The 25,899-nt window shown below is 43.5% G+C and overlaps 1 protein-coding gene and 1 long non-coding RNA gene across 4 annotated transcripts; one reads left to right on the top strand and one right to left on the bottom strand.

Moving 5' to 3' along the window:
- On the top strand, nt 1-24,405 carry ece2b (endothelin converting enzyme 2b). 3 transcript variants are annotated; one of them, XM_007570648.2, is made up of 20 exons: nt 1-33; nt 7,481-7,567; nt 9,945-10,080; nt 11,487-11,702; nt 11,781-11,905; nt 12,866-13,012; nt 13,095-13,160; nt 13,268-13,456; nt 15,550-15,692; nt 16,313-16,427; nt 16,498-16,503; nt 17,803-17,913; nt 17,990-18,088; nt 18,217-18,294; nt 18,417-18,520; nt 19,227-19,337; nt 19,442-19,509; nt 21,874-22,064; nt 22,180-22,275; nt 23,366-24,405. In XM_007570648.2, the coding sequence occupies exons 1-20, from the start codon at nt 1-3 to the stop codon at nt 23,540-23,542; spliced, it is 2,298 nt and encodes a 765-aa protein (XP_007570710.1). In that variant the 3' UTR covers nt 23,543-24,405. The 3 variants fall into 3 exon arrangements, with proteins under 3 accessions (XP_007570710.1, XP_007570711.1, XP_007570712.1); XM_007570649.2 differs by lacking the exon at nt 16,498-16,503 and having other exon boundaries at nt 23,366-23,542; XM_007570650.2 differs by lacking the exons at nt 1-33; nt 7,481-7,567 and adding an exon at nt 9,241-9,517.
- Nucleotides 5,463-6,262, bottom strand: LOC107838497 (uncharacterized). Its single transcript, XR_001664571.1, has 2 exons — nt 6,185-6,262; nt 5,463-5,889 (listed from the first exon to the last, which is right to left on the bottom strand). It is a non-coding gene; the product is annotated as an uncharacterized LOC107838497 (long non-coding RNA).
- Nucleotides 24,406-25,899: the final 1,494 nt, after the last annotated feature.

The following is a 25,899-nucleotide window of genomic DNA, read 5'->3' as shown; positions in this document are numbered from 1 at the left end:
ATGAGCGTAGCGCTGCAGGACCTCCGGAACACCGTGAGAGACACGCACACGCGCACACCGGCACGCGCGCACACGCACACTCAGATACGCACGCGTTCACCGGTCCGCGTGACCGTTACAGCGCACGCGCTGAGGATGCTGATCAGCTGTCAGTCACTGAGATTGATTAGCGCGGAGCTTCCGGCCTGTGATCACCTTCCTGGTGACGTCACTGAGAAGTTAGATTACGTCAGATCAGAGCTTGACCTTCTTCTGCAGAGTCTCAAGTGATGCTGGGATGGTTTCCTGCAGGGTCTCCTCAGCAGAATGGGTTCTGGTTCTGGTTCTGGTGGACATTCCCACAGGAAGTCCAGCTGCTGGTTTCCAGGTTGGACCGAGACTCTGAGACAGACCAGTTTTGCTGGTTTCAAACCGGACCAGAACCTCCTAGGAAGTTGATCTGAATAAAAACAGCTGTTGGCAGTAACTGATGCAGAACGACTCCAGGAGTCCCAACACTCGGCCAGGTGGGACTCCAGGAGCATCAAGCATTAAAACTTAAAACTGTGTTGTGATTGTGTATTTAATACAAATAACACATCTTTTCATTATTTCATGGTTTTATTACAAACATTAATAAGAGGCCTACGGACATGAAAAAACTTTTATTTTGTAATATTTTTTAACTTTCAACACAATGAACAGATTTTCACTCGCTGGATGTTTTCATTTCACACTAAAATACTTTATTTCTATGCTAGTCCGTACTTTAGGACATAGCATCAAATTTTAAAAGAAAAACATGAAAAGTGTCTCATAACAAAAATTTCTCAACGCCTGCGGTTGTACATCTGCGACCCCCATGTTGAATACCTCTGATGTAAAGGAGCTGAAAATTTTGCTTAAAATGGTAAAATCCTGTTTTGCTAGAAGAAATAAAACTCCTTAGAGAGTTCATTAAACGGTCGGAGACGATGCAGAAAACAGAGCCATCTCCATCCATCATGGACGCAGAAACGGCCTGTTAAAGTAAATATTCCTGCAACCGCCGTTTAGAATACAATATACTTTATTGATCTCTAAGGGGAAATTGCTTATTTGCTGAAAGCTATTCCATCTCAGGTAATAAATACAAAGTTTGTAAAAAAAAAAAAAAAAAATATATATATATATATATACACCTAAGAGTGATAGTTCAAAATGACTGGATATAAACAAAAAAAATTAAATAAATAAATAACAAGCAATCACATGCAATATATTAATCAATAAATAACCTATAAATGAGCGCGGAAAAATATTTAATCAATTAGCACAGACTTGGACAACAGGCAGAAATGACTTTCTGTGGCGCTTTGTGTTGCTCCGGTCTCCGGCCAGCAGGTCATGGAGCGGATGAGACTCGTCCAAGATGGACGACACAGAACGTATTGGGACCCCCAACGTACCAGGACCCCTAACGTACCAGGGGCCTCAACGTACCGGGGGCCTCAACGTACCGGGACCCCCAACGTACCGGGGGCCCCAACGTACCGGGGGACCCAACGTACCGGGGGCCCAACGTACCGGGGGACCCAACGTACCAGGACCCCCAACGTACCGGGGACCCAACGTACCGGGGGCCTCAACGTACTGGGGGCCCCGATAAAGTTGTGATGAATTATTTTAGTCATGCTATCTGAGAGTTGTTTTGGTGTAAAATCTGTTTTTAAAAGATAAACAACGGTGGACTTGTTGCTCGTGGCAACAAGATTTCCACCCTAAAGGAAAGCTCCAAATACGGCAAGCTTGTTTATCATTTAGTGTCCTGACGTTGGTGCAGGTCTAACTCAGCTGGATTCTGGTTGTTAATTTTAACCGGTTTAAAAATTATTTTAGATTATTATTTGGTTCTATAGTTAAAAATCCATTTTCTCAGGGAGAAAAACATAAATATGAGTGTGTTCTGGTTATTTTTATAGCAGCCAAATAAGAAGTGCTTTGACTGGTTTCAGAACCTTCTGGATCAGGTCTCTCCAGTTCTGCTCATTGGACCCGTTTGGGTCGGCTGAAGTTCTGTCCAGCAGCCTGAGCAGACAAGCTCAAGGGACAGAAAACCCACTGCGTCACTTTGATCCTTCTGCAAAGGACGGGATAAACAAACTGAGATGATGAGTTTTTCCTTCCATTAAACGTTCCCAGCAGCAGAAATGGGTTTTTCTTTAATTGTTTGTGTTCGACCAGATGGGATGACCCGTCGTTTTATCAGAACGTTCTGTGAGTCCAGCTGAGTCTGACTGGATTGAGATCAACTGTTTTCAAGCCTCTGCACATATTCTGAGCTGGATTCAGGTCTGTACTTTGACTAGGCCATCCCATAATGTCTCTGGCTGGTCGTCCTGCTGAAAGTCGAACTTCCAGCCCAGCCTCAGGCTTTTTGCAGCCTCTAACAGGTTTTAGCTCCATCCATTGGCCCTGTCCCGCAGTATGATGCAGCCACCACTGTGGTGATGCTGGTTGTTCTGAACCTCTGAGGCCTTCAGACAGCCAGGCTGGATTTAATTATCAGGTGATATGTCTGTAATCCCTGGAAAGATTTAAAAATTCTGGGATGATTTTCCAAACGTGAGTTCAGGGAAAACAAAATGGCTGACTGGGAAGTCGGATGATATTTAACAGGGAAAAAACAAAACAAAGACGTCCACCATGTTTCCGTCACCTCACTTTCTGATTGGCCGGGCGATTAATCAATTTGATCAGTTAATCATATTTTGGTTTTCAAACATTTAATTTTTCTAAAATCTGTGTTTTTTGCCCCAATGAGATCTGAGTGATGTCATCATGCCCAGGGCGGCCATCTTGCTTTATAAGCATGTTTTACAGCTTATTTTTATTTGGACTTTGAATTCATGTCAATTCTATGATGGAGTATTAAAGACAGACTACAGTTTGTTTTGTGTGTTTTTGTTACAAAATACAGTCATACTAATATGATAATAAAGCCGTAATATTAGAAGAATAAATTAGTAATTCTATGAGAACCCCAACACAAAAACTAAAAACTTAAATATCTAAATTATTTTCTCCATAAAGTGACTTTTTCCACTTCATTTTAAGACATTAAGATGTTGTAACTTTATTCTCATAACAAACATTATCATAGACCAACATTAATAGTCCATGTTCAACTCACAGAAGGAATAATTAATAAAACACCTTTTTGAAAACATTTCTTGAAAAGAAAACAAGAAAAAAAATATTGCCCAGCTCTCGCTAAACGTCACGTTCAGCAGAAGGAAAATCTTCAGATTTTCTCCACAGCACCGCGATGGTCGGGGCGTCCTTAGGAGAAAATCTGCTAAATTATTTTGCCATGTGAACTAGAAATTAATTACACAGGATTTTTTATTTTGGGGTGTCAGGAGGAAAAGGAGCTTCATTCAAATGCATGCCACACTTTTCAGATTACACATCGTTAAAAATGTTGTTTTACTTCCATTTCACAGTTCAGTTCAGGGTTTGGAAACTTTCTCTGTGCTTGTCTGACTCATTCTCTGCAGAAAGAAGGTCAGCTTTGGTTTCTGAGGTTTGGTGAACGCGTCACAGAGAGGGTAGGAATACTTTCTGGCTGCTGTGCCCCCCCCCACCCCCAGGAGGAGCTTTAACTCCCTCCTGAGGCCCGTCGGGTCAGAAGGTTAATGCGTTCCTCTCAGATGCGGCGCTCCCTGGAGTTTCTGCTAATTAAAGCCGTTGTCCCCAGCAGGAAATGAAACTTCCTGCATCGGTGCTCGGCGACACGTTGAGAGCAGAGGAACCTGCGGAGCTTACCGGAACAACCTGTCGGGCCCGTTCAGGCGCCGACTCCACCGGCTCAACGAGTCTCTGCCTGCAGGTTCAGGAAATGAACCGAACACTTACTGACCAACTGGGACCAGTTTCATCAGAACCGGAGGGGCAGCAGGGACATATAAACCCATGACTGTCGCTAATAAACTCAATCTAATCAAGCTTCGTCTGCTTCTGGTGATGATATTAAAACTCATCTCCATGAGAGAAAAATATTTCCCAACAGAGCCAGAGAGCAGCGCGGGAACCATTCAGCTGCAACTTCAGAACCGGTTCTGATCACAGCTTCTCTTCAGATCCACTGTTAGACACAGAACCAGAACCATTTGCTCGTATGCCTTCACACACATGTGAACAGCTTCATCTCCTCTGGGATGCTGACATGGTTTTAGAGGAGTTTCTGTCCAATTCTGAGGTCAGACACTGATGTTGGCCAAGCACTCTCAGCGTGTTTCTATGGAAGCATTTAACTGCCACAGCTGGAAAATAAAGATATAAATCTAGTTATAATGACATACTGCTCCTGTATCTGGTAGTTAAAGGCTTCCGTACATTTCCACTAAACAAACTCATTCTTGAACTGGTTCGAGTTCGGATACCTTTGAACTTTGGTGCCCATTTCTGCCAGTTTGGGGAAACCAGCCTGTGTCAGTGGGAGTTACACAACACGTTGGGGAACGTGTCGTGACGCTAGCTAAGCTGTAAGCATTACTGCTTTGTTTACGTATTTTCCTTTAACATCTCTTACTGCACATAGCATTTAGGCTAATGTCATAAAGCAACAGAGATGTTGATGACTTAGCGTGGTGCTGGGATAACCTGAACCCGGTTTCTAAGCTAGCTGTTTCAAACTTTTATAAATCTATGAAGCCCAACCAGGTCTCTTACATTCACAGACTAATTAGCTCGACTCAAACAAGTAAACGCCATGAATAAACTGGCAAAAACAACTTCATTCACTCTGTTCAAGAGATGATCTTAGATCTTCCTGCCGTGTGTTCAGAGTGATCTGGTCTGCTAGGAAAGATGTCGGGACCGCTCTGATCTAAAATCAGGAATATTCAACACGTTGGTCCAATATTGCAGCATGTATTGTTCCCTCAAGGTCAAACGAGAATGCAGCCTGTTGAATGTGATGCGTAGCCAATCAGATGGCGAGACGGAAACATGGACGACAATCCAAAACACAAAAAAGACAAACCAACTGCCATGGCGAACCAGGGAGTCCAGTGGAAGTTGGAGATCATCCAAGATCTCTTTGTATTGTTGTCCACTGATTGTCACCATGGGCGGCCATGTTTGTTTACGCTGAACTCACGTTTGATCTTGAGGAGTTTTGTGAGATTTCCCATCTGACTGAGTGGTGGTGAGTGAAACGGGTTGGTGTGCTGCGTGTTGTCACGTTGCTCAACCAAACCACCAAGGAGTCCAGTGGAAGTCGGAGATCATCCAAGACATTAGTGTGTTTTTCTCTGTGAATATCGTCCACTACCGCCATTGCTTCTTCCCAGTCGGTCTCACCGGTTTGGAAGTCAACAATGGTTGTATATGTGACATCAGCAGTGGTGCATTATTTGTCGCAGACTGTATACGTGGACCTCTACATGTCTGCTTTCCAACGTAGACACGTAAACGCAGATAAGAAGGATTCTCAAATCTCCACTTATGTCAGATTTTATTAATGATCGTTATTAGTGATATTACATAGAGTTTACATGTGGATGGATATGGAAGAGGGTTAGGGTCACTGAGAAAAGGGAATTCTCACTTTTCCACAGAATTTTAACTTTTTTTTCCTGAGTTTTGACTTTTTCACATTTACTCAAGATTTTGACTTTAGTCTTCTGAAATAAAAAGTTAGAATTGTGATTTTAAAAGGACTTCTTTTTTCCAATGGCTCTCTTCCTCCTCTGAAGGTGGATCTGTACATTTTCCCAGCTTCGGTTCCTGTAGATGTTTAGCACCACAACCTGATGGATCCGGTTCCGACATCTCGGAGCTGCAGGATCTTGGGTTTTTTCTGCCGTTTGGCTGAAAGACGAAGCGTCTCGCTCTGAGTGTTTGTCTCAGGTCAGAGTATGGAGGCTGGCAGGGGACAAAAGAGCAGACAGACAGATGTTATATAAGCTGCAGAGGACTCCATTAGAGCTGAATGGAGATGATTCACACACATTATCTAATTACACACACACACACAATGACATCAGGCTTCACAGGGAGAGACAACACACACTCCCATCTCCTGGCAACCTGATCGCTGACCCCCCCACTCTGCGTGCGTCATCAATTAAAGAGAACACAGCGGGGCGAGCGACACAAAAGGAGAGAGAGAGGGAGACAGGTTTCAGTGCGGGTCCTGAGGAAGGAAACAGTTGGAAACCTTTTGTTTCCTGCAGGACACCGACGCTCTGCAGGCCGACGGGAAGCTGTGCTGCAGGACCTGCTGCAGCAGTGTGCTCTGCAGGACCTGCTGCAGCAGTGTGCTCTGCAGGACCTGCTGCAGCAGTGTGCTCTGCAGGACCTGCTGCAGCAGTGTGCTCTGCGAGCTGCTGCCGCCGCCGAGGCCTCCAAGGCCGCTCACCGCCGCCACAGCTTCACACAGGGCTAAAATATTCACATATAGAGTTAAAAAGCCAAGAAAGCAACAACAAACTGATAGCCGACAAGAAAACAGGTTGTGACTGATTCAGAGCGATTAATCATATTAATCACTTATTCAAATAATCATCAGTTAATTTAGTGATCGATCAATCTTTAACTGGAGTATTCCGACTCAAAATGCAACTTGGTGAATAGAAACACATTTTTGTCATAAGAAGCAAGCTTTGTTGATTTGTGGAAGCAACAAAAGGTGATGGACACTTTTTACAAGAACTGTGTGAACTTATAAAGATAAACTAAAATCTTGCGGCCGGGTTGTTTGATTTGAAAAGCTGGGATTCAGTTTTATTTGACCTGTTCTGTGTTTTCCTCTCAGCTTGAGGGGCTTCCTGTAGCTTCACTGGAGAAGTTTCTGTTTTTCTGGAGCTCTGATTTTAATTAAAATCGTTATGAATAAATAAGATTTTTTTTTACTGCCCAGCCTGAGCAGTGAGAGTTACAGTTGTTCCATTTTTAAGAAGAATGGAGGACAAACGAAAAGCTTCACCTGGAACAACCTGCCCTTTAAACGTAGATGAGACATGAAACAGTTGAAACGCTGACAACACTGCAAAAACACAAAATCCTACCAAGTTTGTTTGGTTTCTAATGCAAATATAAAACTAAACTACAATTAATATATATACATATATAGGATAGTAAATAATTTATTAATTTTGATGAAAAGGTTGTGGTTCCACAGATTTTTGTCCATTTATGGAATAATGTATTCCAGGTGAAGTAATCTGCCAGTAGAACTAGTACTTTTTAAATATTAATATTAAGGAACTATTTACTTAAAACAAAGTTCTACATCTTGCTGAAAAGTTAATTTAAGTTGGTTTGATCTTATTTAAACTGAGATATTTGCACTGGAAACTGAACCAGAGATCCAGAGTGTTTGTTTGGGACGATGTGTTCGAGTCCCAGTGGAGCGATCCAGCTTCCCGCCTGAAGCAAACCGACAGCGGATCGATCCGAACCGCGATCCGGAGCGGAGCGCCGAGTCTGATCTGATCTGTTTGTCTCCCTGCAGATGTCCAGCTACAAGCGAGCTACACTGGAGGAGGAAGAGGGCTCCGACACGCCGGCCGAGGCGGCCTCGTCTCCCGACAGAGTGGAGGTCAGTGAACGCACCGCACAAACAAACAAACAGCAGCCAGGCTGCAGGGGATCCTGTGAGCATCCAGGTGAAGTCCTGACCGGACGGACGGGGGCCTCGCAGGGAGGAAGCTCCGCAGGGGCCCCTCAGCTGGGGGCCTCTCAGCAGGGGGCCACAGCCACCAACACAGAGTAACAGCAGGGGGCCTGGAGTGCTGCCAGGCCATGAAAACTAACACGCTTTCTGTGTGAGAGAGAGAAGAAAATCATAAATCCTGACAGGAAAACAGGCGGTTAAATGAAAACACAGTTTCTCCCAACAAAGGTTTAGGTAGAATCTGTGTAATTTCAGTTTTATAGGCATCCTCCACACAAGCTGCTGCTTCTTTGTGTGTTTGGTTGCAGCTGAAATCTTTTCTTAACTCAGTTGGGTTTCACTCAATGTGGTCTACAAAACATTTTAAAGAAGCTTTTAAAATGGAAAAATGTGGAATATTTGACAGGAACCTTTTATTCAGTCCGATAAAAACCTCCTGATCCAACCTCCTTTGGAGATGTGCCTTATTGTTGAATCAGCTGTCAACAGTGATTACGACAGATCGGCCAGTTAGCTTAACAAAAACTACAAACTAAACAAAATATATAGACATTCATGGAAAAATAGAAGTTAAAAAACTAATGGTTGGCTTCTGTCATTTTCTAAAAATGGCAGGCTGACAGATTCACTGTTTTATAGCTTTATGCTACTCTATGCTAACAAAAGGTTAAGTAAGATAACTTATCTTTGCTTATGTTAGCTTAGGTTTGATATGAACAGGTAAATCAAGCTAACATTCATAAGATGCTTATGCTAAAGTAAGCCAAGATAAACTAATCTGAGCTACACCATGCTAAAATCAGCTAAGCTAACCTCAGGTAGCTAAACCGATTAGATTATTTTAGCTTACTAAAGTAAATTTAAAACAAGCTAAATACAGATAAAGTTAGATAAATTTATGGGGTTAGGGTTGGATAAATTAAACTTAAACTAATATAACTGTAGTTAAACTGCACCAAACCTAAATAAACCTGTCAAACTAAATTAAGGCAAGACAAAAGTTAGTTAAACTGAGCTAAAATAATACAAGTATAAAAAAACAAACCAAGATAAACTAATCGTAGCTAAGCGAAACCAAGTGACACCCAGCTGTAATCAGTCAAGCTAACCTCAGTAAACCAGGCAGCTGTAGATTAACTAGATTAACTAAAAACACTAAATATAAATGGTAGCCCTGGTAGATTTCTACTTGGTAATTTTGACTGGGTTAAGACCAGCAGACTCTGTTTTCCAGTTGCTCTTGAGATAAAATCATTTTTCTGAAAACTTTGGTCAGTTATCAACACAATGCTGAATCATTCTGAGTTCAGAGCTTCTGCCTATGCTGGAGGTCAGAGGGAAGGAAAACATTCCTGTATAATTGGCCCAGAATAAAAGCAAGAGTCTGAAGAAACCCGAAGCTGCTCTGACTAAATGCTGCAGGAAATGAGTCTGTGGAGGCGAATCAGCGTGATTACAGCGCCGAGTGTTTTCTGTCCCAGAGACTCTAATCGCTTTAACTCCATCGTCTCCTGAAGTCGGGACGAGAAACACAGGAATCAGCAGCAGGAGAGAAAATCCAAATGAGCTCCACCTGGAGCAGAGCTGTGACGTCACAACGAGTGGGCGTGGCCTATTTAAAACCTGACAGCACACGCTCACCTGCAGCTTTAACAGCGGAGGTAAAGTAAAAAAGAAAGAAGAAACGGGATAAACAAATCCCATCAGGATGAAAGAAAGCAGAAGATAATCCTCAGAAACCTGACGCTTCCCGACCCAAAAGGACCAAACAGAACATCCTGCAGGTTTCTGCTCAGTCAGCAGTTTGTCACGATCCCAATCTGTTTGACTGCAGAGGAAATCCAGAGGAAGGGATCTGGAGATCAGGTGGGACAGGTTGGTGTCCCAGAATCTCAGAATTTATGTAGAAAAAAAGTTGGAAATTTCTGAGTTTGAAAAGTTGAAAAATTCAGAAATTTCTAGATCAATCTAAGAAATGTTCTAGATTTTTTTTTTTTAAACTCCATAAATTTTCTTGTTTTTCTAGAAAATTTGAGATCTCAAAATTTCAGGGTTTTTTCTTGCAAATTTTCAACTTTTCAAACTCAGAAATTTCCACAATTTTTTTAAAATATTTGTTTAAGTTTTATATCAATATTTCTGAGAGTTTTTTTTCTAGGACATTTTTGGCTTTTGAAACTCTTTTTCTCATTTTTGAGTTTTTTTCGCAGAAATGTACTCCTCGTTCTTTTTCTATCTACAATGCACACCGTGGTAGACTGCACAGGTGTTCTCCAGGTAAAGCCGCCTCTCTGTGTCCCAGGTGGGCTTCAGGAAGGGCGGTGTGGACATCCTGGGCCGGCGGACCCAGCTGGAGGTTCTGCTCTCCGTCATGCTGCTGGCCGCCCTGCTGGCTCTGTTCGCCTGCCTGGTGGTTCTGGGGCTGGGATTCAGCTCAGGTAACTGGTCCCTTCTCTCTCTCTCCCTCCCTTTCTCCTTCTTTTGTCCTCTTTTCCACCTCCTCCCTTCCCTTATGCTCTCCTCCTAAAGCTTCCTTGTTTTCCGGTCTCCACCTTTCCTCTGCCTCCTCCTTTCCTCTCTTGACTGATCTCCTCTCTTTCCCACGCCTGATTCTTTTCCTCTTCCTCCTCCTATTCTTGGTTTTGGTTCCATCTTCTCATCCTTCCTCTTCTCTGCTCCTTTCTTCTTTCCGTACCACAGCATGGGCGTCGCCTCTTCGTTGAAACACCCTCGCTTTTCCCTCAGCTGAGCGTTTAAACATCACACTCTCACTCCATGTGTGTTCTGGCGATCGTTAAACTCTGACAAACTAATGCTCACCTTTGGGAAGCCAAAGGTGCCACAAGTCACAACTTTTACCAAAGGTTGGTTAAAAACTGAAGGTAAAAAACTGTTTTCTAAGTTCAGGCCATAAAATATTGTGACCACATTCTGAACGGTGGATTTATTAAAGTTAATTACTTTAATTTAATTTTTATGAGCATTGAACGCCTTTTTTTACATGTGACAGTGCTCAATGGATCAATTGAATAATTGCTGCTTTTTTTGTCGTTTTGATGAGATTTTTATCATATTTTACGTTGTCCTGTGTTTTCTATGTATGTTTTTAGCCACACATTTGGCAGCTAAAGTGGTAATTTTTGGCACTATTGTTTTGCAGTACACCTTCAGATATAAAAACAGTGTTCAATGCTCAGAAAAAGCATGATTTATTTATTTTTTTCACAGTTCAGAAGGTTGGTCTTAAAATTGTGTAAAAATGCTTAAATTGGACTTTGGCATTATTTTTATGGAATCCTGATTTTCAAACTGCCATTTTTTACTTGACTTTTTAATTGAGCGGGTGGTAAAAGTGGTGAATTTTGTCACTATAGGCTTGTTGTACTTTTTTTTTATTGTTCAGAACATGGTGTTATGACAGGATTTTCATCATATTTTACGACGTCTAGCATAAAAACATTTTTTATGTTGCCCTCCTTTCTAATGCTCTTGCTCCTTACGTTTGGAATGCCATTAGGGCCAAAAATACGCAAGTGTTCATGTGTTTTTAACATGAAAGCAACTTTTTAAAATTGTGTTTACAACTTAAAGGGTAAGTAAAGGAGCCACACCACCAGCTGAGCACAGACAGACCGCTCACATCCAATCAGAGTATTCCCTGGACGAAAAAGAACCAATCACAGGCAGAACATCCTGTTTCCTGTCGAACCTCTTCGGTTCTTTCCTGTGGTACCCGTCTGTATCTTCAGTCATCCTCCGATTGTTCTCCTCCGTGGTTCTTCCTCTCCCTCGGGTTCAGCCTCTTCTGAGCCGTGACCGTTTTGCCCTCCGTGTTGTCTTGCAGACAGTGGGCGGGGCCTGTGCCTGTCGGAGGCGTGCGTCACAGTGGCCAGTCAGATTGTGGAGGCGATGGACCGCAGCGCCGACCCCTGCCAGGACTTCTACCAGTTCGCCTGCGGCGGGTGGATGAGGAAGAACCCGCTGCCGGACGGACGTTCGCGCTGGTCCACCTTCAACAGCATCTGGGAGCAGAACCAGGCGCTGCTCAAACACCTGCTGGGTAAATGAGATAAAAACAGTGGGTCAGAACCGGCCAGAACCAGCTGAACACACTGACGGGTTTTCTTCTCCTGTGCAGAGAACGGGACGTTCAACGGCACCAGTGAAGCTGAGAGGAAGACCCAGTCCTACTACCTGTCCTGCCTCAACACGCAGCGCATCGAGGAGCTCGGCTCTCAGCCGCTCATAGACCTGATAGCCAAGGTAGCCGCCAGTGGAGGGCGCACTTCTGCTAACAGCGGAGCTAATTTTTTTCTGTTTTACATATGAGTGTTCTTTCTAACTTTGGTAATATTAGCTTCCTCTGAATTACTTTAATTTAATTTTTATGGGTAAAATCTAAAGCGCCAAGCTAAAATTAGCTCCCATAATAAGCGCAGAACTAATTTTAGCTTATTGTCTTTTCCAACTTTGAAAATATTTAGCTCTACTAGCTTCTCCTAAATAGTTTTTTTTCCTGGAGAAATTCTAAAGCTAAAAAATAAAAATACAAAATTGCTCCACTAATAATAGAGGAGCTATTTTTTTAGCATAGCACCTATGTGGTAAATTTACCACATTTACATCCTCTAAAAAAATTCTGGGGAAATTCTAAAATGCTAAGCAAGAAAGTTTGTCAGCATTTTGAGAACTTCAAAAATATTTACCACAATTAGCTTCCGCTAAGTACATTTTTCCGGATAATTTTTTTAGGCTAAAAATTAGCTCTGGTTTTTCTATCTTAGCGCTGCTGCTAACTTTGAAAATGTTTCGCTTTCCCTAAATAAATTTTTCTAGTTGGCATCAATGTGGTTGAGCTTAGCGATGTTGGAAGCGAGCGTTAGCATTAGCAGAGGAAATATTTATGATTATCTCTCAAGGGTTAGCACAGCTAGCCTTTTAGTTAGCGGTGCCCACCCCTGGTAACCGCCCATTCAAACTGTCTCCATAGTAACTGCATTACTAAAGTTACGACCCACTTGACCTCCATGAAGATCGTTTCCTCCTGAATAGGAGGAAGATCAGTAGTCTTCCTCTCTGGAGGATGATGGTCTTCAGTCGTTATGGAGATGACCTTTTACCCTTCAAGTAACAGTGGCTGCCATCTTTCCACCCTGGTGTTGTGGTGACACACCGCAGTCTGCCAGAGCTGTCCTGACCTCTGACCCTGTGGTCCGTCTGCAGATCGGCGGCTGGAACATGACGGGTCCGTGGGACAAAGACAACTTCATGGAGGTTCTGAAGATGGTGTCGGGTCCGTACCGAGCCCAGCCGTTCTTCAGCGTGGGCGTCAGCACCGATCCCAAGAACTCCAACAGTAACGTCATCCAGGTTCTGTTCCCATTCGAGACATTCAGACCGTCAAGTTCTTGACCTCCAGGTAAAACAGCTCACCTGCTGCTCTGCTCTCCAGGTGGACCAATCAGGGCTCTTCCTCCCGTCCCGGGACTATTACCTTAACAAGACGGCCAATGAAAAGGTGAGGCTCCCTGCAGGAGTGAGTTCAGTGGCCCGGTATGGTCCGCCTGTGGTCTGGTGACCCGGTCCGCCTGCGGTCTGGTGACCCGGTCCGTCTGTGCCCTGCAGGTGCTGGCGGCGTATCTGGACTACATGGTGGAGCTGGGGACGCTGCTGGGCGGAGAGAAGAGCGCCACCCAGCTGCAGATGCAGCAGATCCTGGAGTTTGAGACGGTGCTGGCCAACATCACCGTCCCACAGGACCAGCGACGTGACGAGGAGAAGATCTACCACAAGGTCACCATCGCCGAGCTGCAGGTAAGAGACCTTGTTCTGATTGGTTCTAAATAACCTGAAAGAGAACTTTGGACCGTTTCTGGTTCTGTCCTGTGGTTCAGGTTCTGAGTCCAGTCCTGCTGAAGGTCAACCAGATTCTGGAATGAATTTTGCTGCTGAAGGCTGCAACAGACTTTTTCCTTCCACTCATCTTTCTATGAATATGCCTGAATGCAGCTCTCTATGAACAATCATCAGACTCTTGAAGGATTTTGATTAATAATCTTCTCAAGGCTGTGGTTATCCCTGTTGCTTCTTTTCCTACCACACTTTTTCCTTCCACTCAACTTTCCCCTTCTATAAATATTTACCAGTGCCCTCCTGTGGCTTCAGTTTGGACCGCAGTGGAACTGATCTGATATAATCCAGTTTATATTTAGTTTTTTTTCCAGCAGCTGTAAGTCAGAATAGACCAGTTAATGTTTTTTTCGTGTTTGTGACAGACTGAGTTCTGATCTGGGTCGGATATCGTCTCCATGAAAAGCAATGTGTCAGCCACCACTGGTTGGGGTCAAAGGTCGTGTTTGTTCCCTCTGATCTCTGCAGGATTTAATCTAATCTGATGGGAGAGCAGAGAGTTTTCAGCTCTGCGCCGCGTCGCATCCTCTGTCCTTCAGGCCTGCGGATGCTTCAGGGTCACCATGGCGACTGTTGCCATGAGCCGTTGCTATGCGCCTGTATCTGTTAGATAACAGCTTGTTGCGTAAGCTGGAGTCGGTTTGGTTGTTTTGGACTGTGCTGCTGCTGCTTCACCTGCAGATTCTGATCAGATTTGATTCTTAATCTGCTTCCTGCATCAGAATAATCCAGAATATTGGGATTAAACATCAACGAAGCTCAAGGAAAAAAACAACTGCGATCGATTATCTATCAGAAGTCATGTGACCTCTAACAAGAATGTGAGCCACTAAATAACTTATTTTATTAATTCAAATTACAGAACATTGATGTAAATGATGTTCTACGTCAGCAGGTCTGAACGGATGAATGGGAGATTAATTGCGTCACATTTCAGCATCTGACCCACAAAAAGTGCAAATAGTTATTTCCCTCTATTTACTTAAAAGTAAATGTAGATATTTGTCAGTATTTTTAAGTGATTTTTTTTATTTTAAAAAATTATTAGAAGGCATATTATTGGTCATTATTTAAGACATTTGATTTTCGACCCTCCACTTGTTGTTTTGCGACCCCACCAGAGATCCCGACCCCCACTTTGAGAACCCTGTTGTAGCCTGTAGCTCCATGTTGTTCCCAAAGAAATTTATTATAACTTAATAATTTTCAAATGCTTGAATATTGCTTACATTCATAGCAATCCCAAAATATGTCAAAAATAAATAAATAATAATAATGTTTTTACACATTTGTTCAAACTGAAACGATTTTATGATAGTTTGAGACAAATGATCTGTGAAAAGCTTGATCTCCTTCCTGAGCTGCTGCCATCTGAAGAAAAGCACCAAAATCAGCCAATCAGAGCCAGGAGGCGGGGCTTAGTGCTGTTAATCAACTTCATGTTCTCACTGCTAACTGTGTTGGCGTTCAATGTCCTTGATATTTTTTCACGGTTCAGAGTGTTGGTCTTAAAATGGTGTTAAAATCTCCAGATGGGATTTTCTTCGTATTTCATGGCTTCCTGAGGTTTTTACTTTATCACAGATGGTGACAGGTTCCACAAATATGTACAACTCATTTTTTAAAATAAGTAACATACTGCAGTTAAAGTAATAGTCACCTGACTGCAAAACATGCATCTGTAAACAATTAAAATAAATAAATAAAATTTTAAAAAGTCTATGCGACCACCTCTCCCAAAAACCTGCAGCCCTGGGCCGCTGCCCTGTCTGACGTCGGGTCCAGCTCTACTGCCTCCTGCTGGTGGGAAACAGCAGAAAACCTTCTCATGCGTTTCTCTGAACGTTCAGGTTCTGCCTCAGCGGGATTATTTTTACGCCCGTCTCTGCCTGCGGGGGGCGCCGTCTGGATCAGCGTCATGTCTGGTTTCCATGGCGCCCTGCAGCCGAGGCTCGTGGGAAACGTAGTGCTGAGTGTGGCCTCTTGCTGTTTTGCAGCTGCTGGCTCCAGCTGTGGACTGGCTGGACTTCCTGACGTTCTCCCTGGCTCCTCTGGACCTGAACGACACCGAGCCTGTGGTTCTGTACGCCAGAGAGTACCTGCAGCAGGTGTCCGAGCTCATCAACAAGACGGACCGCAGGTATCAGCTGCCGGTCCTGGCAGGGCCCGGCCCCCTGACCAGACCACACACGTCCACTCACAACAGCTTCTGATCCACAGACAAAATATGTGCAAAACATTTAAATCTGCTGGTTTTTTCTTCTCACTTTTAACTGTTTTGATCGTTACATCCATTTAGCACAAATGCTGCTTTGTACCTTTATTAAGACTTTATTAATCTGATGTTGAATCGGACCATGTTGTACCGTGTTGATGTAGCGCTTTAGCTTTAGCAGAACTAATTTTGTCTTGATAAGAAAATATGTAATATTTTTAGATTAATCCCATCATTTTTAAAATCTCTACACTTTAGTTTTCCACTTCTAGGTTGAGGAGCATCTTAATAAATTTGGCAGCCAATCAGAACAATGGAAATATAAAAAAATGTTTCTTAAATTTCCCCTTTGAGGGACAGTACAGGTTTACTAACTTATATCTCCATCTTTGATAAATTATTTAAACTATATTTTATAATAATGATTGAAAAACAGATTAAATTTATGATTAAAATTATTATTTTCCAGTGTTTTGCGGCCCTCATGGCGTCGCGGCCCTCACTGTTTCAGTCGCTGACCTTCCCCCTCCTGTTTCTGCCTCCAGTCTGCTGAACAACTACATGATGTGGACGTTGGTCCAGAAGGGCGTCGCCACCTTGGATCAGCGCTTCGAGAACGCTCAGGACAAACTGCTGGAGAGTCTCTATGGCACCAAGAAGGTACGTCTGCTAACGCTAACGCCGCCTCACCTGAGCTCAGTTCACCTGCTGACGGCCCTGTCTCTTCCAGATGGAGGTAGGAATCCCCACGGTTGGTAATCCTTATCCCTGGGCTTTGAACTGGAAAAACCAAACTGGTTTAAAGTGGTTTCCTGTGTGTGTTGATGGTTCCAACTGGTTCAGTTGTTCTGTATTAACTGGGGACACTTGATTCTCTCCTGTTGTAACTGGTTCTCACTGGTTCAGCTCTGCTCTTGGTGGAAATCAGGAGTTAAACTCAATTTCAGAGATGAAAGTTGTGTGAAAGTCTGAGAGGGTGTTTATTGATTCTGTGGTAAATAATTAGCTCCAACCTTCTTAAACTGTGATGGTAATATCAAAATAAAGTCCTCAGCAGTGGTGGGTAGACTTCCTCTAATCTGCCAACGGTGGAGCTGGTACTTTGTTCAGTGCTTCATCTAACATTGGAACTGTTCAGCACACATTCCTTCCCCTGGGCTTCAGTTGCTTATTGAAGGTGGACGTTTCTGCCTTGGATTAAGTAATGTTCCTAAATTGAAACGGTCACTTTTACCTCATTAGCCTGTGAGAACCAGTCCACATGACCTTTTCCTCTTTCTTCCTGTCTGCTGTTGGTCTTAACAGTCACTGGCCTACATTTCTGCTGCAGCTGAACCCGATGTCTCTTGAAGCCGTTTTTCTCAGGCCCTGAGGATCATCTTCCTCTGGATGATTGGGAATCACTGAAGCTTCCATGGAAGGCAACTGGTCTTCCTGAAGATGGTTCTCATCATGAAACCTTCTTCAGTTTTGGTCTTGGATTGGGCTGTTCAGACCCTTACACTAATTGGGTTTTTGAAGTCACTCGACTAACTCGTCTCTTCCTGATATAGAAGCGCTTTGGATGGAGGTGAAACCTCTTCGAGAAACAAACCGAGACCAGCTGCCCTCCACTGAGGGCTGTGGGTTGTCATCACCTGAACCACCGATATAACTCACCAAGTTGGCTGCGCTCACCCTGGTTTAATGGTCTCTTCTGTCCTCTCCTGTCCATCAGTGGGGATAGTCTTCTGTAATGGACTCTGATTCTTGTCTAATTTGGGTTTTTACATTTGTGGTTCAAAGTGAAAAATGTTTTTGTTGAAACTGGTTTTGGACACTGGATTCTTCTTTCATTGCTGCATGCCAATGGCTCTTAGAGGCTGGCAGGCTTGGCCTCACCTCTGGTTTGGCTGAACATCATTCAGCTGCCCCTACCTTTCTCTCTCACTGCCTGTAACTGCTGCACCACCTCCACCCGGACGTGGTCGGCTTCAGCTGGTCGCGGTCGGCCTCTGTTGGCTCCAGCCGGTTGTAACTGGTCATCTTTTTGCAGTCCTGCACCCCACGCTGGCAGACCTGCATCGGGAACACCGACGACACTCTGGGCTTCGCTCTTGGCGCTCTCTTCGTCAAGGCAACGTTTGACAAGCACAGCAAAGAGATTGTAAGTCCCTGTGTTGCCTTAGCCTTGGTTGGTCCAGGAGGTCCCACCTGGTTAACTTCAGCTCTCTTCCCGTCAGGCGGAGGAGATGATCAACGAGATCCGCTCTGCGTTTAAATACTCTCTCGACCGTCTCAGTTGGATGGACGATGAGACGCGACAAGCTGCTAAAGACAAGGTACGTGGGTCGAGTCTTAGGATTACCAACAACATTCAGACATGTCCTTGATGACGCCTGCCTGATGAGTTGTCGTCATGGAGACATGATGTCCTGAAGGTACTGGTGGCATCTGTGTCTCTTCGCAGGCAGACGCGATCTACGACATGATCGGTTTCCCAGAGTTCATCCTGGATCCCAAAGAGCTGGACGACGTTTACGACGGGGTGAGTGACGGCTGTTGGGACAGAACATGGCTCACTCATGTTCTGGTTCAGATGTTAAAGTGGACCTCCTCTGCCCCCTGCTGTTGGAGATGTGTCATTACTTCATCTTGGCTCCGTTTCAGTATGAGGTGTCGGACGATAGCTTCTTCCAGAACATGTTGAACTTCTACAACTTCTCAGCCCGAGTGATGGCCGACCAGCTGAGGAAGACTCCCAACAAAGACCAGTAACCCAGAAGCGCACCTCACAGAACATTTTCAGATCCTCCTTTCACCCAGTTTCACCCAACCATGTAGCTTCACCGGCCGAAAATTATGAAGCAACTTGATAAAACCTGAGCACGCTTTGTGTAGGCTGAGTCTTTTCCCAGCAGATTGTTTAACTTATTCGGAGACTGACTCCAGTTCAACAGCAAAGTAGGAACAATACAAAAAAAACATTTTATGCAAAACCTGATTTAATTCTTATTTGTATCTGTAGTCTTTAAGTGGAGATGACTGTTTACTGATATGCATTAAATCTGTCATAACAAACGGCTGCAAACGCAACCAGCCAGGAATGGGAGCGGGAACTGGACTGAGAATATGTACGCGATGTGAAGAGTCACAGTTTCAGTTCATCTCATGGGTCACCACAACCCTGTTCTTGGGTTTCTAGGTAACAAAGCATTGTGCTGATGTGAAACCGGTCTCATTTCAGAGAAATGAGCCTTTGTTCTCTGATCATATCAGGATCTGACTTTAGTTGAGCCAAGAAAATCAAAAGGCATTGCCTCTCTGTAGAAAATCTGTAAGGTCTGTAAACCCATCTCCTGATGTTTTGGTCAAGAACTGGACTTAAACACAGCAGCACACTGTTGCTTCTGCAGAAGTGAAGAATGTTTGAAACCAGACAGATTATTAACTCCAGTTTGCCCTCCTCTCCTCCTGCAGGTGGAGCATGACTCCTCCTACAGTTAACGCCTATTACATGCCCACTAAGAACGGCATCGTCTTCCCTGCCGGGATCTTGCAAGCTCCTTTCTACGCCCACGACCACCCCAAGTCCGTTTACCTCCACATCCACCCGTCTTCAGAATTTTAGTTCATGTTCTGTTCTGGTTGTTGTCGAAATATTTTAAACTGAATGAAATGTTTTTGTTTTTCAGATCTTTGAACTTTGGCGGCATTGGGGTTGTGATGGGTCACGAACTTACGCATGCCTTTGATGATCAGGGTAAGGGCACCTACTTGATGTGAGGGCTTCTCTGAACCCCTGTATGTCTTAGAAATATTCCACAAACATTGTCCTTTCACTTTATTGCTCTAAAAAGAGGTGACTGAGGAAAAAGGGCATCCATGGTACGATACCAAAACACGCTTTAGTCCGTTCTCCATTGTCAGATCTCACTGTAGCCGGTTATTGTCTGGTTGGGTTCTAGCCAAGTTCAGTGCGTCTCCATTGGCAGCCATATTGGGATGATCCCAATATGGAGCCCTGTGGAAGAAGAACAAGCCCTTAGATTAACAGAGAGGCTCCTGCCTGTGAGGTCTGACCCACACAGGAAAGAGTTGTACCTTTTAATAGCAATATGTTTTAACCAGAACATATTGCAAAAGCACTAAAATGTCAGAATCCCTTGAGATTTCAGTTATAAGAATGTTTGTTAAAAAGTCTTAAAAGGGCTGAGATTAAAAACGAAACTCCTCATACATGTCACGAATTTTTAAAAACTTTTAGGAGTCTATTAAAAACCTCTTTCTCCAAAACTTTGGATAGAAAAGGCAGCTTGGATTTTGCCTTTCAGTTGGAGGGAACAGTTGGGCCGAGGTGGAAAATGAACAGCTTTAACATGTTAAAATAACAGCCTCCTTTAATCTTTACAGGCCCTGCTGATTGAATCCAGATAGATCTCAATAAAGGCAATTCTTAACCATCTCAGCTCAGGTTTGTGACCAGCTTGAAGTCTACCAGAGGGTGACATGATTGGACTGTAACTGCAATATTATTATCAATTTCTAATATTCTAATAAGCTTCTTGGAGCATATTGTCCTAATAATGTAAGTAGAGTTCAAGTAAAAACATTTAAGAAAAAAAAAGGACGAATAGCTCCATCTGGTGGCCAAAGTTAGGAAGTTGCTATTCGAGTGATTTGGCACCCTTTCAGACAGTGCAGATGAAATGCACAAGCTCACATAAAAATATGAAAAACACAAATATTAAACCCAAAACCTCTAGAAATGAATATTTGAACATGATTGACAGACTTGTAGAACATTATGATCTATAGAATAGTGCACATTTCTGTGCTGGTCCAGTTATTTTTATAGCACATTTCAGCAACAGTTCAAATTAACCTCATAAAAAACATAATGTATTTGACAAACTAATGCATAAACATTGTATTTTGTCAAATGCCATCATCAAAATAATCAAGCAATTGCACATCAATTTTGTTGATCAATATTCCACTTCAGCAGTCTGATGGTAGTTGAAAAGAAATATCTTTACCTGCAATTCAGGCTGTGGTATCATCAGAGAGAACTTCTTCACTATGGTTATGTCCATACTGCAGGTCTTGATGCTCAATTCCAATTTTTTCCTGGCACCAATTTTTGTATTTGTTTGTTTTTGCTTGGTCAATCAGACTAATTATATGCGGCCGTAATCAGACCTCTGTGTGAAGAGTCCATGACCCCAAAGCAAACCCACAACCCACCAACCATAGATGTCGCACATCAGCGCTTTTTTACGGCAGTAATAATGGACGCTACTGTCAATGGATGGATTTCTAAAGTTATTCAGCAATGGGAGCCGACAGCATGGTCAACAGATCAGAACAAGATGAAGGAAACTGGGTAAAAAGAAAGCCCAGCTAACGGCAACGGCCTTTAGTCGAGCATTGACTTCAGCTTCTGGAGAGAAGTCTGTTTGGATGTGGAGTTGGACCAGGAGTGGTGGGATTGGGATGTGATGCGTGTCATTGAGATTTTTTTCTTAAGTTCATAATTATTATAATTATAAATTGTTTGTGTCTGGATTTACTGCATCTGGTTTCTTCTGGTGAAGAATTTTGTCTCATGTCTCACATCAATAACGTAAGTTGGATAGAATTTGACATGACCATTCAGACTGCAGACACTTTGAGACTATTGGATTCATGAAAAGATCAGAATTGGGTCATTCAGATGCCAATGAAAGTCTGACCACATCCCAAACCCTCAACTGAGGAAGAAGAGGGTATGGCTGTTGGATCTCCCTTCATGCAGTCCTTATTGGTTCCCTGAGGAGATTGATGGATAATATGAAATTCAGAGATGTGAGGAAACCCTCATTCTGAGATGTTTGGAACTAGAACAGGACAAACATGCCACCTGGACCCTGTCATACCTTTGGTTGTAGCCAAGTTTGGTGTGTCTCCATTGGCAGCAACGTAGATGGTCCCAATATGGAGCCCTGTGGAAGAAGAACAAGCCCTCAATGCTGAAGTTTAGAATGAGTTTTAGTCTGAAATGATTGAAATTGATTCAGAGTGCATGTTGTGTTTTAGAGTTCTGATGCAACACCAGGCTATTTGAGACCATCTTCTTGTTCATCAGGTCGGGAGTATGATAAAGAGGGGAACCTGAGGCCGTGGTGGCAGAACTCCTCAGTGGAGGCGTTCCGTCAGAGAACAGAGTGCATGGTGGAACAGTACAACCACTACACCGTCAACGGAGAGCCAATCAACGGAAAACAGACGCTAGGAGAAAACATTGCTGACAACGGCGGACTGAAAGCAGCTTATCATGTTAGTATGCGCACAAGATGTACCTACTACAAGCACCTCAAACCGCTGAGTTTTCTTATTAATGTCCATGCTTGTATTTGACTTCATCTCTAAGCTGATGTTGATTTTTCTTAAGGCATACCGATCATGGATCCAGAAAAATGGAGAAGAAAAGAGACTCCCTGCCGTCAACCTAACCAACGACCAGCTCTTCTTTCTAGGATTTGCTCAGGTGAGTTTCTTCCAAAACACAGTAAAAATTTGCTTATCTTTCCAGTAAAATTAAGTTATGCAGGTATTGATACTCGGCAAAAAACCTACAACAGAATGACTGACTGAAAATGAAAGGAGTCACAGTTGTCCAGTCCTTAATTTGATTGAAATTCTGTGTTGGGAGATTCAGAGAGATTCAGAAACATCAATAAAATAAGAATCAGATTTATTTGTCAAGTTTGTGGATGTAAACAAGCAATTTGACTTTGGTTATAGTTGTCTCTTAATGTTAAGAGACAAGTATAAACTGCAGAGACTGCTGCAGTCTCTGCAGCACTGCCTTAAAGGTAAAAGACTACACAGTTTGTGTCCAACATGTGTGGGGTCTGCAGTGATGCTAGCTGCCCTTTTCCTGACACTAGACCAGTTCAAGTTCTGGATTGTGGTAAGGTCAGTCCAGATGATCCTCTCTCCAGATCTGACTGTTCTCTGCAGTCTGGATGATTTTTGTGGACAATCCAGACCACACAGTGATGGATGAACAATAATGAATAATGACTATGGAGGAGACGACCGGCAGCCTCTGTCGAAGATTTGAATTCTTGAGTTGCTGTAGAAAGTCTAGTCTCTGCTGGATCTCAGGGTCAGATCCTAGCGACAATGGGAAGTGATCTACAGTAGACAAGACGATCCACCTTTAGTCTGCACTCATCACCGACTGATGGAGGTGTCATCTGCCAACTTTAAGAGTTTCACAGATGGGTCTGCTGAGATCCAATCAGAGAGAGAGTGAGGAGAGAACAGACCCCAGGAGTATCCTGATGGTTCTTATGCAGGAGCAGATGCTCCCAGCCTGGTGGAGTCAGGTACTGCGAGCATCTGGTGGAGGACATGTTAAAAAGCAAAATGAAGTCCACAAACAGGATTCTGGAGTTTTTCCCTGGTGGTTCAGGATGAAGTTAGTCCCAAGTTGGCAACGTCAACTAAGAACAGTGTGAGAGGTTAGAAAGTCAAACAGAAAACAAGTGCAAGTTACAAGTTATGCTGGTCATCTGAGGTTGGATATATTGTCCTGACCTATGAACCATCTCCAACACTGTGTCTTTCAGGTGTGGTGCTCGGTTCGAACACCAGAGAGCGCTCACGAGGGCTTGGTGACTGACCCTCACAGCCCCCCCAAATACAGAGTCATCGGCACTCTGGCCAACTCTCCGGACTTCAGCCGCCACTTCAACTGTCCAAAGGGCACGCCCATGAACACCGGGAAGCCCTGCGAGGTCTGGTAGAGGAGCGAAGAGGACCGGTGGTGGTGATACGGAGAGGTTAATCAGGTCAATCTCCAGGTTGGCCGCTGTTTTAGTGTCTTAGATTCTGCACGACCCCGTGTTGCGTTCGCGGCCCATGTGTAATCTTTAGTTCATCAGTTACTCGGCGACGATCAGACTGACTTCCTGTCTGGAAACCGAACGGCGTCGCTGGACTTCAGAGACGTGACGGACCGATGGCGATGAAGCCGCTGGAAGGGGGGCAGTGTTGCTGATGTTTGCTTTATCACCGTTAATATTAATGGGTATTTGTGGTTGTATTTTGTATGAGAGATCTCTGTATCTTCGTCTATCACTGTGATGACCTCATACCAAACTGGCCCATGACTTCACTCTGTGTGAGGAAGCTGTCGTTTGATTGGCTGGATGTCGGGAGGTGGATGAGTACATTTGTAAGAAATCAGAGGATTTAAATGATCAATCTGTACAGTCTGAGGTTTTATTATACACCAGATCGCTTTAATGTTTAAAGATCTATGTATTGTTTTCATTAATCCCACTGATGGCCAATTGAACGGAAAGTAATTGGCATTAGTCTTTTGGCTTTAATCATAAGTGTGAGTTTTGCCTTTCTTTTCATTGTTGTTGTTCCCCATTTTAAAATATTTAATTTCTTTTGTCTGTCTGTCACCTTGAATCCAAGTGGAATTAATCACCATTTTATTTGTGCCAGTTTCACAGTTGAGTCCTTTATAGTCCACTCTACCTAGAATCCATGTTAAACCCAGAGGTTAGTGACTTTTATTTCTTCAGCTGTGAGGAACAATGTGCCATGATCCAGAATGTTGCCTTCAAAGTCCAAAATAAAGTGTTGAAATGTTAAATGAGACCCAGAGAGTGTGGCTTAGACAAAAACGGCTGCAGGTATCAAGCATGGGAACTTCGGTAAAGAAATTATATTTTACAGATGAAACTTAGTCTCTGAAAGATGTAACCTTTGGGGAGGCTGAGGCATTACTGGGGATCAATTTCACACCAAATGAGGACCAAGATAGACTCCATGGTCTATTAGAATATGGCTGGATTACAGCCAATTTGGAAAGGCACTCACAGTGCTGCTATGCCCAGCACTCGACAGCCTACATCCCCAAGACTCTTTCACCATGATCTTTAAGGGAGAAGCAAGTTCTCCACAAGGGGTCTGCAATGCCAGTCCTCGAGTGCCACTGTCCTGCAACCTTTAGATGCATCCAAAGGTGCTCCAATACACCTGAATCATGAGGCCGAATTACCTTCCTGGCATGTCATCCAGTTCATTTGCAGTCCGAGCCTCACCTATGGTCATGAGACATGGATACAGAATTAGTGTCCTCTTATAGGGTGGATGTATTCTGCTTTAAAGAGGTGTGGAGCACCTTTATTTGGGGGTGGGGTGCTCAAACTAGAGTCATTACTTCTCCACATCAAAAGAAGTGAGTTGTGATGGTTTGGGAATCTGATCAAGATACCACCTCAGTGCCTCTCTTCAGAGGTTTTCTGGTTCTGTCCCACTGGAAGGTTACCCCTCAGAAGACCTAGAACTCACCAAAAGGACTGTGTATCTTGTATACCCTACAAATGCCTTCCCCAGTATGACTTAAAATATGTTGCTGGGAAAAGGATGTCTGGGGTTCACTCCTGGCCCTGTTGTCCCACGTAACCCAACTCGGATAAGTAGATGATGATGGATAGATGGCATATCTGTACGTTTCATAAAAGACTGGACATTTGACTCAAGAGTGTTGATTCAAGTGTGTTGGAGCATGGCTGCATCCAAAAGTTGCAGGATGGTGGTACTTGAGAGCCACCAATTGCAGCTTTGTCGGAATTTTCATTCACCATCTAGTCTGGGTCTATGAATTGGATGAAGACTGCTAAAGAGTTGCACCAAATTCATTAAAACAGGTGTTATGCAACTCGATCTGAAGGCATTGTGAGAACTTGCTTGGCATCCTCAAGGGAAGAGTGGGTGGGATTGAGAGACATTTGGAAACTAACACTGTAGGAAAGTGGTTACCATCTAAAGTTTTTGTAAGGCAGAAGAGTTGGGTTTAACGTGAAATATTTATGTACCGACTACTCAAGATGTGTGAGGCGTTCAGTGAACAAAGTACCACCAATGATTGGTTCAGGAACTTTTGCTTTGAAAATATAACCAGAAGACTTAGTCGATGCTATAATACCATCACATTCCATCACTTCCTGATTACATCATTACTGTGCAGCATCTCGTTTGTTTAAGAAAGCTGCTTCCTGCCAAAGATGTGTGTGTGTGTGTGTGTGTGCGCGCGCACTTCATCCATCCTTGTGAGGACCTGTCTTCATCGTACAGCATGTGG

Source organism: Poecilia formosa, unplaced genomic scaffold (genome assembly GCF_000485575.1).
Source record: "Poecilia formosa unplaced genomic scaffold, Poecilia_formosa-5.1.2 Scaffold265, whole genome shotgun sequence".
NCBI classification, from domain to species: domain Eukaryota; kingdom Metazoa; phylum Chordata; class Actinopteri; order Cyprinodontiformes; family Poeciliidae; genus Poecilia; species Poecilia formosa.
Note: the sequence above shows the minus strand (reverse complement) of the source record. Positions and strands in the feature narration are given on the sequence as shown.